This window comes from Mytilus galloprovincialis, chromosome 7 (genome assembly GCF_965363235.1).
Source record: "Mytilus galloprovincialis chromosome 7, xbMytGall1.hap1.1, whole genome shotgun sequence".
Classification (NCBI taxonomy): Eukaryota; Metazoa; Mollusca; class Bivalvia; order Mytilida; family Mytilidae; genus Mytilus; species Mytilus galloprovincialis.
In genome coordinates, this window is record NC_134844.1 from 2,954,890 (window position 1) to 2,967,466 (window position 12,577).

The 12,577-nt window shown below is 32.2% G+C and overlaps 1 protein-coding gene across 1 annotated transcript in view; it reads left to right on the plus strand.

Moving 5' to 3' along the window:
• LOC143082130 (uncharacterized) overlaps positions 1-12,577 on the plus strand; it is a 36,239-nt gene that overhangs the window by 19,945 nt on the left and 3,717 nt on the right. The window contains exons 8-14 of the mRNA XM_076257685.1: positions 65-164; positions 1,436-1,548; positions 4,511-4,613; positions 6,507-6,619; positions 8,411-8,513; positions 9,904-10,016; positions 11,701-11,763. Coding sequence (XP_076113800.1) covers positions 65-164; positions 1,436-1,548; positions 4,511-4,613; positions 6,507-6,619; positions 8,411-8,513; positions 9,904-10,016; positions 11,701-11,763 — 708 coding nt within the window. The remainder of the gene's footprint in view (positions 1-64; positions 165-1,435; positions 1,549-4,510; positions 4,614-6,506; positions 6,620-8,410; positions 8,514-9,903; positions 10,017-11,700; positions 11,764-12,577) is intronic.

The window sequence follows — 12,577 nt, forward strand, 5'->3', positions numbered from 1 at the left end:
TTCACTCGGTTATATGAATATATTATCTATGATCATACCTTATTATTTGAAATGCATAATTCAGATAATGAAACGCAGATTTGTTCTACTAAACAAATCAACTGTACCACAGCCTTCCGCAATGCAGTAAGAGAGTTACCACAAAACAAGAAGACTATGTGCAGGTCAGATTGTACTTTTAGACTTGTTGTTTTATAAGTGTCATTATCTTTTTTCATTACAGCCATTCAAAAAGATACAACATTTTTTTCTAATCATATTGACGGAACTATTTGTAAATATAATTGATATATTCAAATAAATGAATTTTTCGTAATATTTGATACAATGTAAACAATCATGACCTCTGTCCCGATTTCTAACATGTCTAATCTTTGTATTGGGCCAGATGTAATACTTTTTTGTTACATGGAAAATGATTTCATGGACTCAAATAAACTACTGACGTTACTATAAGTTCAAAAAGATGTAATAAATGTACGTATGTATGCTTAAGAAAGGAATACTACAGGTAAATTTTGATTAATGCAAAACTGATGTAAAAATGGCAAAATCTATAACAAAACCACGGCAAAAATGTTCGACGGTATAAAAGACAGCAGAGTTCTAAAAATCATAGATACCGACTAATGGGATAATACGTTCAACATAGTCATCCAACTTTGACATAATTATTGAGAGGACATCTTCTGTATATCAAACACTGAAGTAAAAATATATTGGAAGATGTGGTATGAGTGTCAAAGAGACAACTCTCCATCCAAATAAAACATTATAAAGGTAAATTATTATTGGTCAAGGTACGGCCTTCAAAACGGAACTCTGGCTATTACCGAACAGCAAAGTATAACGGGCCTAAAAAATAGCAATGTAAAACCATTCCAACGGGAAAACCATTCGTCTAATCTATACAAAAACGAAAAACGAGAAACTCGTATAAAAATCAAACGACAACTACATGTACTGTACCTCATATTATTGACTTATGACAGGTGCAATCATTTGCAGCGGGATTAGAAGTTTTAATGATACCAAACCTTCTCTCTTTTTCTAAATCAATTGTATAACATCACAACATAGAAAAACACACTTTAAATATTAATTGGGAGGCTTAATTAAAAAAAAAAGGAAATTAACACACAATGAACAAATTAATTAATAGATTTGATTTGCAATGCCCGAATGTAAATTCATAGTCAATAACATTTATAAGGGATAAATAATTAAGGTCAAACGTAAATAAACAGTAAAAGTAAACTGAAGTAAAAGCATGATATTAACGTCTTTCCTTTCTATCTACGAAGCTCTTGTATGAATTTGCCGCACATAAAAAAAGAACAAGTCGACAAGAGGAAGATCACAGCTTATTCCCATACAAATTATTATAAAACATTTAGTTCTTATTCTTTAACATCTGTTTTTTTGTATTTTGAAGTTTGATAAGAACCTATATCGAATGTTTGCAAACATATTCGTCTGACTGCAATTCCAATGCAGCTCAATGGACCATTGCTAATGCAAACACGACCTTTTACCAGTCTGGTTGTGGTAAGTACATTTAATTTACTCATCGTTTGCTACAAAATAGCAACCAGTGTACCTTTACTATTAGTGCACGTATTGGATACGTCCAAGGTTGACATAAGGTATAAGCAGTCGCCTTTCCGTCTTTAATCCTTCAATAAAAACTACAAATAAAAAAAAATAGCAATAATAAGAATGACTTACAAAGTCGGCTAAACGTCTCGTGCAATAGTATTTTTTTGTTTGATTTTCACAAACACAGACGCTCTTTGAAAAGTAAAACAACAACCTATTATGTCATTTTGTTTTCTTCACAAATCGTTGTAAATATCAAACTTTTATCCGAGTTTCATACTAATGAGAGGGTTAAGTTTGTTATAGAGCCAGGTTACTTAGGAGCAAGCTAAGAACCACCTCTGTTAGCGGGATTTTCTCTCTGTGTTGAAGACCTATTGTGGCCATCAGCTGTTGTCTACTGTTTTGTAAAGTTGCTTTCTCTTTGACATATTTTTCATTTCCATTCTCAGTTTTATAAATCCATCATTTTCTTCTACAAATTTTTTCTTACCAATGCAGAAGCCAAACTTTTGCTATGGTAAAATCATCCGGGAGACATTGAAAATCACATTAAAAATACCATTATTGAGTGCAATATGAGATAAAACAATTGACCATATTCGAAGTAACTAACCGTTTATGTCTGAACTGTTTAAAGAGTATGTTTCTGTCCTGAATGTTCTTGCATTTTTTTGTACTGTAATCCTGTTATGTAATGTTGTCCTTTATTGTTATATTTAACATTGTCATTACAGCGCGGTTTCACTTCAAACTTGCTTCAATCGACCTGTTTATATCATATTGTCTGTACCAAGTCAGGAAAATGGCAGTTGTTATAGTTCGTTTTGGTGTTTTGCATTGTCTTTTGATTTTCGTTGCACGTCAGTGTTTCGGCTGTTTCGTCGTTTTCCTCCTATTGTTGATGTGTTTCCCAATGTTTAAGTTTCTAACCTGGATTTGTTTTCTCTCAATCAATTTATGAATTTCAAACAGTGTTGTACCTTTTTTTTGCCTTTTCATAAACGTCATAAAGTTTTATTTGTCACTTATGCCTACGACTATGCAAAAGTAGATGTGGTCTGCTTGCCAATGGACATATCTCCTCAAGAGACAAAATGGTAAAGAAAATAACAAGGTTTCTAAAAGCCAATATATGACAACCTTATTTTAATATGCTTTGTAAGAAATCTTCGTTTTGTATTGCCCCCTCATGTTATTATTCAATAAGTTATCAATTTGAATTAGTTTTCAACTTTTACGTTATGTAGCTTTAAATCAACAAGCACAGTTTGTTTAATTTTTGACATTTTTCTGACAAACAGACAAACAATAGTACACATGACACAACATAGAAAACTAAAGGATAAACAACACGAACCCCACCAAAAACTAGTGGTGACCTCAGGTGCTCCGGATGGATAAGCAGATCCTGCTCCACATGTGGCACCCGTCGTGTTGTTTATGTAATAACAAATCCATTGAATAGTCTTATTCGGTAGGTCAAATTCATGATAGGGAAGGGGATTGTAGTTACGACGTAAGGAACATATCCGATATCATTGTGATGGCGTTTGTAAAATTTACGAAGGGATGATTTCAAATTCATATGAGCTATTGGTTCCTTGTGTTTAACTTATTCATCATTCTGGTTAAATATTACATTTACACATGTCGCTTTATTACAGACTCTTACAGGTGTCATAGCTATAATTAAAAATTCCTACCGAATAGAATTTTTTTTACAGATCCCCTAAAGCAAGACAGAAATTTGATAGTAAATGGGAATTAACTAAAACTTAGTTCACATGCGAGGAGAGATTATTCTATTTTTTACTCACTTAAGGCTTTATAATATTTTATGTAGAATTAATAATATGTTGATGCACATCAAAATTGGACAGTGATTTTTGTGCATCTCAAAAGTACTTTCTATTATCATTGATATTGGTATATATATATTGTTTTTGTTTGATTGTATTTGGATTATCTCCCCTTAACTAAGGTTGACATTTATTATGTAATCTGTCCAACATATTACATGTATCTGTTAATGATATCTGGTGTCCTCTCCTGGTACATCTCATGTTCAACATCATTGTATAGGCAGGGATGCATGTTACTAGAAGAAGAGGCTGGTGCCATCATTAACCTTATTTACATATTCAGGTATTATAATCCAGAGTGATAAAGGATGTGTATGATCGAGTAGAAATTTAGAACAATTAGGATAACTAACTTTTTTAATTTTAGACTGTTATTGAAAAATTTAACACCAATACATGTATTATGAATTAACAATATAATTATGTATTACAATACTTAGTGAATTTTCAGATGAAATTAATATAAAGTACAAAAAAAACCAAACAAAGTCTAGTGCATTTTATTGATAAATTGACGTCAGCATGCGACGTTTCGTCACTGAAAAAATGACGTCATTGCCTTATATATTCGAGCAAGAATCCTTGTCAATTATCTAAGTTATATTCTTATAAATTGGTTCTTTTAAATGAAAATTCACATTAAATATCTGCATTCCTGCATCAAATTTTGCTAACTTGATAGAAAATATGGACCTTAGATTCTCTGTTTTTTACAATCCAAGATGGCGAAAGACACCCATACCACATTAAGATCAAAGAAAAATGTACCTTTTCTTGTACTTTTTTGCCCTTCATGTTAAAATAAAAGCATGTTGTGATGATACTCACCAAGTTGTCCCTATAACCTAATTCTCCACATTTTTGCCATTTTAAAAACGAATTTGTGACTTAAAGGTGAGTTAGGTATGTATAGAATTGTTTTATATATAAAATAAGTTGTTAACCAAAAGATTGGAACACACATTTATTATTTGTTTCACTAAGTTATATGATTATATTACCTATTATCATTCTTTATAATATGAAATGTTGAATGCATAATTCAGAAAATGAAGCGCTCAATTGTTCTACTAGTCAAATCGGGTCCTGTGCCACTGTCTTCAGAAATGCATTAAGAGATTCACCACGAACCAAGGAGGCCCTTTGCAGGTCAGATTGTACTTTTAGACTTGTCGTTTTATATTTGTCGTCAACTTTATGTGATCGAAACCATGCAACAAGATTCACAATTTTTTTCTGATCATATTCACGGATAATGTCTATGATGTTGTTAAAAATCAATGATATATTTTAAAAAAAAATCCTTAATATTTGGTATAATGTAAACATTCATAAAATGATTAATTTCTTCCCGATTTTGTACGTTAAAACAGATAAACCGCCAACATGACTGATTTGTGTACTGAGGCAAGTGAAAACTATTTGATACATGGAAAATTATCTATTGAAGTTACTATAATAGTTATCAAAAGTACCAGGATAATAATGTAACACGCCAGACGTGCGTTCAGTCTATATAAGACTCATCAATGACGCTCTGATCAAAATAGCTGTTAAGCCTAACAAGTACATAGTTGAAGAGCATTGAGGACCTAAAATTCTAAAAAAGTATAAATTCAACAATTTGTATCATCTGTACGTTTGTATGCTTTTAAAAAAGATTACTACGGTTAAAACTATGGTTAATTCAAAATGAAGTAAAACAAATTAATAACTTCGATACTCGATGAATATCATTTAAAAGGGTAAGGTAACAAACAGTAAGGGTTATGTTTCCTTGTTGATACCCATTACAAGAATACGTTGTTTGATGTCATTACTTATCACATTGTTTTATCACCACGAAAAACTATGTTTAGAGGTAATTAAACCTTCATTAAACATTGTGACCATGACGGTCATGAATCTCGTGTCATCAACGAGATTTAAAAATGTTTAAACGAAAAACGATAGTTATTCAGACCTTTCGTTTTTTTTTAGTTACATTGTATACGATGGTGTGGTATTAGCGCCAATGAGAAAACTCTCAATTTAAGTCACAATCGGTAACAATGAAAACAATTATAGATCATAGTACGCTCTTCAACACGAAGCCTTGTATGTACACATTGCACTTCCATATGACATGACAATGCATTGCATTAGTTGCGATTTAATGAAAAATCATTATTATAGAAGAGGGACGAAAGATACCAAAGGAACAGTCAAATTCATAAATCGTCAAAAAACTAACAACGCCATGGCTAAAAATGAAAAAGACCAACAGACAAACAATAGTACACATGACACAACATAGAAAACTAAAGAATAAGCAACTCGAACCCCACCAAAAACTTGGGGTGATCTCAGGTGCCCCGGAAGGCTAAGCAGATCCTGGCACCCGTCGTGTTGCTTATGCGATAACAATTCCGGTAAATAGTCTAAATCGGTAGGTCACATTCATGATAGAGAAGGGATTGTAGTTACGACGTCAGGATCATATCCGATATCATTTGTGAAACGGTTATTACATAACGGTCAATCAACTCGTGATGGCGTCCGTAAATTTTCAATGATTTCAACTTCACCATTTGGAACTCTTGCCACAATAAAGACAACATTCTATCATCTAACACCATAAAGCCAACAGTAGCCAAAGATAGGTTTCAACATTTGTGTTCAGTACCAAATAATCAATATTTTTTTAAATAAGAGATCGTGTGAAATGGTTTTGAATTTTGGAAGAAAAATGCTAGAAATTGCGCCTTGTCCTATTGAAAACAATTGAAAATATTTAGAACGAAGCCATCCTCTGTATACTGGAACGTGTAACAAAATGATAATACTATCGGTTTTCGTTTTACAGTACATTTTCTATAATATATGCCTGGATTAAAAAAAAAAGTATAAGGCGGCAAGAAGAGGAACACAGTTTATTGCCATGTTAACTTTTGTTTTAAAAATCAATTTTCTATTCTATATCGATTGATGAATTTTGAACAGCGATATACTACTGTTGCTTTTCTTTATCTATCTCATTTTCTTAAATTTAAAAACAAACAGTGTATTGACTTTACATCTGGAGTGTTTGGAAACACATTTTTCTGACTGCAATTTGGAAGCAGGTCAAGTGGCCATTGACGATGCCAGAATGTCTCTAACCTTACTCGAGTGTGGTACGTATATTACATCTTAACTAATGTTTGCCTTACATTGAATCTATCGTATGTTCGTTGTAAGTTAGAGCATTGATTCCAAAACATGATTTCCAATAAAACGTTAAGATTTTAAAACCTGTGTTCCTTTTACAATGTCCAGTAGTGGGCGCATTTGGTGGGCACACCATTGGAATAATAGTATTTATAAAATGTATTCACCTTTCAAATATTTCAGGCTTAAATTCGATTAGTTATAATTTCAGGTAGTTAATGTTAGTTAGACAAACATATACCATATACTACTTAAAATTATACTTATGATATAACTGTATTGACATACATACATTGGAATTGTAATGAGTTACCGTTTTGGTTATGTCAATTTAATAATTTTTCACTTCTAATTGGTAATAACGTTTTCTGTCTTTTGTTTAACCAATTCCATGTTTAAGCGGCAGCGGACAGATGTATGGTTTTAAGGTGACTTAGCTGTGTTCTTTCCATTTGGGGGACTTAGCTGTGTTATTTCCATTGCGGATGTGATACACTTTTTCCAGTATTTACTTACAACCTCCGACTGACTCTTTGTGTGATCACTTCCTGTAACTCCCAAGGATTTCAAGCTCAAACTATATTCCAAGTTGCTAGCAACAGCTCTGTGAATATTTAAAATCTTCATTACTTTGAATGATTTTGCACTACTTCGTCCGCTCTTAGTCATATGGGGTCCGGACAAGAGATAACAAATAATCGATTTTACTTCGGTAGGTACATCTGCTCTGATTGTTTCGTTTTCAACTATTGACCAGTATCAATCTGCGCTAATCATAAAGGATATGTTGAATTTGTCCTCTGCAAATATCGGATGTGCGAGTCATCATCCATGCAAGTATTGCACTGCTTTCTATGCATTTCTCATCATCTTTTATGTTTTCACGAGTATTCGGATAATGAGGTTCTTTACAAAATAAGCATTTCTTAAGTGTCACTATTGACTGTTTTTCGTTTCTGACGTTCGTTGTTTCGGCAATACACATAGTGGTCGTTAAAATTTCCAACTCTTTATTATTTGGACATAAAGACTGTCCTGCGACCTGTAAGCATACGTCCCTTTTAATTGCTTTTCTCAATGATTCGATGTCCCAGTCGTCGTTTCCCCGGACTCAGGTTATGTTTTTTCGTACATTGGACGGCCACTGACTGTATATTATAGGCGTGAGAATGGCTCCAAATGTACTCTCGTTTGTTCCTTACGATTCTTATCACGCATGCTACACCCAATTCTGTCGGAAAAACTTTTCCAGCTGTCAGCGTTCGACCTCGGTGCAGCTAAATCAATTAATTGTTGAATATATGCGTTCATGATGTTGTGGTTCTGACCAAACCTCTCTCTCAGTATGGCTACGACTTGATAGTCATTTGCACTTGTAAGTGGTAATAATCTGGCGATACCTTGAGCGGCTATTCCCCGAATTTGATTTTGCAAATAAGTACATTTCTGCACGTCTGTTAATGTTTGGTTTTCATGTATTGTTGGTTGATACGCATTCCAGAAAGGTTGCCAGTTTAACAAATTGACATTAAAATATGGCAGATTCAATTTTGGTAGCTTGTGGTAGATGCTTGAATTTGTTGCGCTCATTGACGATCTGTATTGCATATCATTAATCTGTTTTTGATTTGGAGTATCACATGTAGATGTGCCGTCGATAAAAAAAAATCTGCTGCATTTAAATTTAAGGTCTGATTAGATTTAGGAAGATGTGGTGTGATTTAGCCCATTTAAAAAAATGAAATTGCTCTATTCAGGAAATGAAACGCAGAATTGTTCTGCTCAACATATAGAGTCATGTGCCGCTGCATACTACAGCAAATTAACAGATTCTGCTGGAGACAAGGATGCAATATGCAGGTCAGATAGTGGTTTATAGACTTATTGTGTTATAGTGTTATGATATACTTTTGATCTATGTCATGAAAAAGGTACACATCTTTAATTGATCAAACCAAAATTGCAGGAAATGTTATGTAAATGTTGTTCATATTTTTAAAATCAATTTTATCAGTAGAATTTTGTAAATTCTTTAATTGGTAAATTTTGTTTTGTGAGTAAAAATGGAAATAGATCGGATTTTGTGTATCTTGGCAATGGTAAATTTATTTGATAAAATAAAATAAAGATATTATTTTAGAAAAACAAATCATTTGACTCATAGAAGTTTGCTATGAAATCGTGACCAAAAATGAAAATAAAAATTTTACAAAACTTTAAAGAGAAAATGAGTGTTTTTATCATCTCTACGTCTACATAAAAACGGAGTACACCAGTTAAACGATTAATGATTTTGAATATCACTCTGGTATCGTTTACTCCTCTTTAAAACGCTAGAAAATAAGAAATTCAATTCTATATGTATTTCCTTGAAATTACAAGCTTTATTTCAAGACTTTCTAGGCCATGTGAATTCACAATGAAATAAAACATTGTGTGATGCCACTACAGAGTGTACTTATCACATTACGGTAGTACCAAACAAATGGGGTTTTCCGAGTATGCAAATATTAGCATTGGTGACATAATTTGACTGTGACGACATACATGTCAATTCATAAACGAAATTGTTAAGTTTGAGGCGAATATAAGTTAATTGTAATTACATGGTTTTTTCTTAATTAACATAGACTACCAGTTTATTTGGTACTGAACACTAGAACCCAACTATTAAAATATATCTTTCGCGACTGTTGTCTTTTTGATGGTGTCAAATAATAATGATTGTGCATAAAATCGTTACTAAGTAGATGTAATGTCATTTCTCTGAACTCTTCTTATATTTATATACAATCAATATTTAATACATTTGAAAAAAATCAGAGATCGTGTAAAATGTATTTGATCTTTTGAAAGATTTTGCCAAAAATTGAACATGTTTGACATATTAAAAGGTAAGACAGATACCAAAACTATATTCACACTTATAAATCTATGACAAAACCATGGCAAAAAATATAAGACGAGGAAAGACAAACATCAGATTACAATACACCACAGAGAACAAATACATGAGATAGATTCGTTTAACATATAGTCATCAAACTTAGTGTGAACACATATCCTGTATATTGGAACATGAAGTAAAATAAGAATATTGGCGTTTTTTCGCTCTATAACGAGTTTCTCTTATATTTGTCTCATTTGAAAAAAAAGTCAGCAGAAGAGGAACACAATTAATTGCCATGTTAAAGTTTGTATTTGACATTTTGTTTCTATTCTATTTCATTTTCTTTAATTTAAAACACAGAGCATTGACTTTTCATCTGGACTGTTTGCAAACACATTTTTCTGATTGCAATTTGGAAGCAGGCCAAGAGGCCATTGTTAATGCCAGAATGTCTCTGATCTACCAAGATTGTGGTACGTATATTAAATCTTAACTAATTTTTGCTATAAATCTAAAATCTATCGTATGTTCGTTATAATTTAAATCAGAAACTTGATTTAAAATCATGATTGCCAATAAAACGTTACCACTTTACAACCTGTGTACCTTTACAGTGTCCTGCAGTGTGCATATTTTATGAGCCCCACGTTGGAATAATATTATTTATAAAATGTATTCACCTTTCAAATATTTCAGGCTTTTTTACATCTAGTTATAATATTAGTTAGTTAATGTTAGTTATACAAACATATAAAGTATAATTTTAAAAATTGAACTGATTATGATGATATAATTGTATTGACATACAAGCACACATATAGACATTGTAAAGCACATCTCTGATTCCTTGGTCTGATTTGACTATACTTTTTGATATTATAATTGTTTATGACAATAGTTAACGTGCTGTAATATATTACTGTTTGTAAAAGTGGTTTTGTTCATTTCATTATATTTCTTGAATCTGTTATCTCCAACGCGTTCTCCAAAACATAATTTGATTATATTATTTCTGAATTGTTTTCCCTTTTTTTCGAAAACTTACTTGTCTTCCCACTCTCCAGTACTGGTAATTTTTTTCGCATCTCTTTTAATTATCCCCTTGACCTGTTCACCGCATGTCAACTTCAAATGAAAAGATTGTGAGTATGTGTATAATGCATAAGAGGTATCTCTTGGACTGGATCCATTTGATGTCTTAAATCGACAGAAAAATTCCTATTGAATCCATATGACCTTGCAAATTACAGGAAAAAGTTGTAAGAATAAAAGCATGAAGAAATGTATAAGACATGCAACATTTTACATGTACTGAGATTATTCCCAATGTATTGCCCGTTGAAATACTCAGTCTTTCTATTTAATATGAAAAAAAAGTTGTGGTATGATTGTCAATAAGACAACTGTCCACAAGAGACCAAAATGACACAGACATTACCAACTATAGGTCACCGTACGGTGTTCAACAATGAGCAATGCCCATACCACATATTCAGCTATAAAAGGCCCCGATAAGACAATGTCAAACAATTCAAACGAAAAAACTAACGGCCTTATTTATATAAAAGAAATGAACGAGAAACAAATATGTAACACATATATAAACAGTCGCTTCTCCGCCTTCAATCCTTCTTTAATAGCTATCAGTCGTGTGGACGATAAAATTGATATACTAGTATCATGCGAACTGCTACCATATACAATAAATTCAATGTATCGTTATATTTATTCAGTTGCATTTACATATTGTAACTTAAAATGGCATCTATTTTGGTTGATATAATCATTAACTGCTTCATATCATGTCGTTGCAACTAAAATTGACAATAGAAAATCTGAATCTTTTTGTAAAAGTTCTAGCAGAACTACGCAATTCGACAGTGCGTAGATTCAGGTCATTGATATTGGAATTAAAGTTAAATCAATACTGAAATAAAAATTAGTCATTTTGGTAATTTTTGTCAAAAAATCACTGATTTGATCTGGTTGCAATTGGTTTTCGAGCGTCATCGATGCGTCATTTATGAGGTACATGTAAAGCGTGTTTGATGTACGACATTTATAAACCTTGAGTATATTGTTGAGCCTTTAGTTGCAGATGACGGTTCAAAACGTTAAAGTAAAATGCAGAATATATACAAATTATCTCCTTTTTAGATATAAGTGATAGGCCAAGTTCAACATCCTCTGATCATTTGACAACTTCATTGTCAGCTGAAGGTAAAGCAATATTTTACTTGAATAGTCAATACTATACAATAAAGAATTCAGAAGTTAATCAACTTTAAACCGGCACGACCGAATTAATCTTATCAGCTCTTTAAATACCGAACCCAAAACATTCATAACGGAAATTCCCTTAGACAACATCTAAAGCTGAAACACATTAAACGACTGTAAATATCTGTCCTATTCATGACTTGGTACAGGAATTAGCCTGATGTACATGTATAACATCGTTATATGGTTCGCTAAACTCATTTTCCGTTTTTCATCGCCAGAACGGGTTGAAAATTACAAGCTTGTATCGTATGAGGTGTAACGCTAATTCTAAAGTCTATGCACTTTCTTAGATTTAAATGTTTCTAGATTTGTACCTTTTGAGGTTTTACACTTATTTTGAAGTTGATGCACTTTCTTAGATTTGAATGTTGACAGATTTGTATCTTTCGATTATTCAATTAACGAGATTAGAATATTCTCACCCAAATAAGGCATCTTTGTTGTTCATGTCGAATGATATAATTTGGACTAGTTTAAATCTCGGTCTATTTCTGAAATTTATTTTTTCATAATTTTGATTTTTTAACCCTGTATGCTAACGTAATATTGCCGAGGTAAATTTTAAAATTGTTTGTATGCACATTGAACGTCAAATCTATGTGACGTATAAAATGTTCTAACGTCAGACACACAAATCAAAATGTGTTTGTAGAAAGATGTGTTTGTGTTCTGTTAAATTGTTGCTTTTAAAATTGTTATACGATGATGACTGATGTACCCTAATTCTGACTATTTCATTAATTGTTTCTGT